The sequence below is a fragment of the Chaetura pelagica genome, unplaced genomic scaffold, assembly GCF_000747805.2.
Source record: "Chaetura pelagica isolate M959 unplaced genomic scaffold, ChaPel_1.0 scaffold281, whole genome shotgun sequence".
Classification (NCBI taxonomy): Eukaryota; Metazoa; Chordata; class Aves; order Apodiformes; family Apodidae; genus Chaetura; species Chaetura pelagica.
This window is the reverse complement of record NW_009952058.1, coordinates 960,157-961,282: the sequence shown is the minus strand read 5'-3', so window position 1 is coordinate 961,282 and position 1,126 is coordinate 960,157. Positions and strand designations below refer to the sequence as shown.

Below are 1,126 nucleotides of genomic sequence, written 5' to 3'. Positions count from 1 at the left end.
GAGAAACACAAAGGCTCTTTTCAGAGCCACCTCCATATTCATAAAAGGAGCTTGAATGTCATATATAATAAGCAAAGCGCCCTCACGGTGTTTGAAAATCTCAGTCTAGTCTTAAAAATCGGAACAGACGCAGTACTTGCGGTTAGGCACCCACCCCTTGCACACCTGTTCCCGACACATTCCCTGCCCCGGTCCGGGGGTGGAGCTGACTGGGCTTCCTGGAGAAGCTCGGCCCTGATGAACCCTCAGCCAATCCCTGCGCCGTGCGGGCTTTCCAGCACTCCTTTTTTATCAGCATCATTGAAATGAGCTGCTCGGCCACGTCCCCTAACTGAACCAGTTTCCTCATCAGCAATCTTCCCAGAGCTCCCCCATCGGCTCCAGACCCCGAGTTAAGTAACTGACACAGTGCTTCAGCCCTTTTAAAAGCAAGTGGGTGGCTCTTAAAAGAGCCGTTGGAGTTTAAGCGCGGAAAAAGTTTTCTCCCACAGAAGTTTTACTTCTTCTTGGGCGCCGCCTTCTTCGCCTTGGCTGCTTTAGGCTTCGCTGCCTTGGGCTTGGCTGCTTTGGCCTTCACCGCCTTCGCCCTGGCCGGGCTCTTCGAGGCCACAGCCGCTTTTTTGGGCTTGGCTGCCTTGGTCGCCTTCTTAGGGCTCTTGGCCGCTTTCTTGGCCACCGGCTTCTTAACCTTTTTCGGGCTCTTCTTTGCTGTCACCGCCTTCTTGGGCTTCTTAGCAGCGCTGGCGGGCTTCTTGGCCGCCGTCTTCTTCGGCTTGGCCGCGGCTGCCCGCTTCTTGGGGGCTTTTTCTTTCACCTCCCCAGGTTTCTTGCTCAGGCGGAAAGACCCAGATGCACCAATACCCTTGGTCTGCACCAGGGTGCCCTTGCTGACGAGGCTCTTCAGCCCCAGCTTTATGCGGCTGTTGTTCTTCTCCACATCGTAGCCGCCGGCGGCCAGCGCCTTCTTCAGCGCGGCGAGGGAGAGCCCCTTGCGCTCCTTGGAGGCGGACACGGCCTTGGTGATCAGCTCGGTGACGCTGGGGCCGGCGGGTTTGCGGGCTTTGGAGCCGCCCGCCGCCTTCTTCGGCTTCTTGGCGGCGGCCTTGGCAGCGGGCGCGGGCGCATC

The 1,126-nt window shown here is 58.3% G+C and overlaps 1 protein-coding gene across 1 annotated transcript in view; it reads right to left on the bottom strand.

The window, feature by feature from the left end:
* Positions 1 to 496: 496 nt before the first annotated feature.
* LOC104394384 (histone H1.10-like) overlaps positions 497 to 1,126 on the bottom strand; it is a 9,256-nt gene continuing 8,626 nt past the window's right edge. Inside the window, exon 3 of the mRNA XM_010003972.1 lies at positions 497 to 1,122. Within this exon, the coding sequence (XP_010002274.1) occupies positions 497 to 1,122 (626 nt within the window). The remainder of the gene's footprint in view (positions 1,123 to 1,126) is intronic.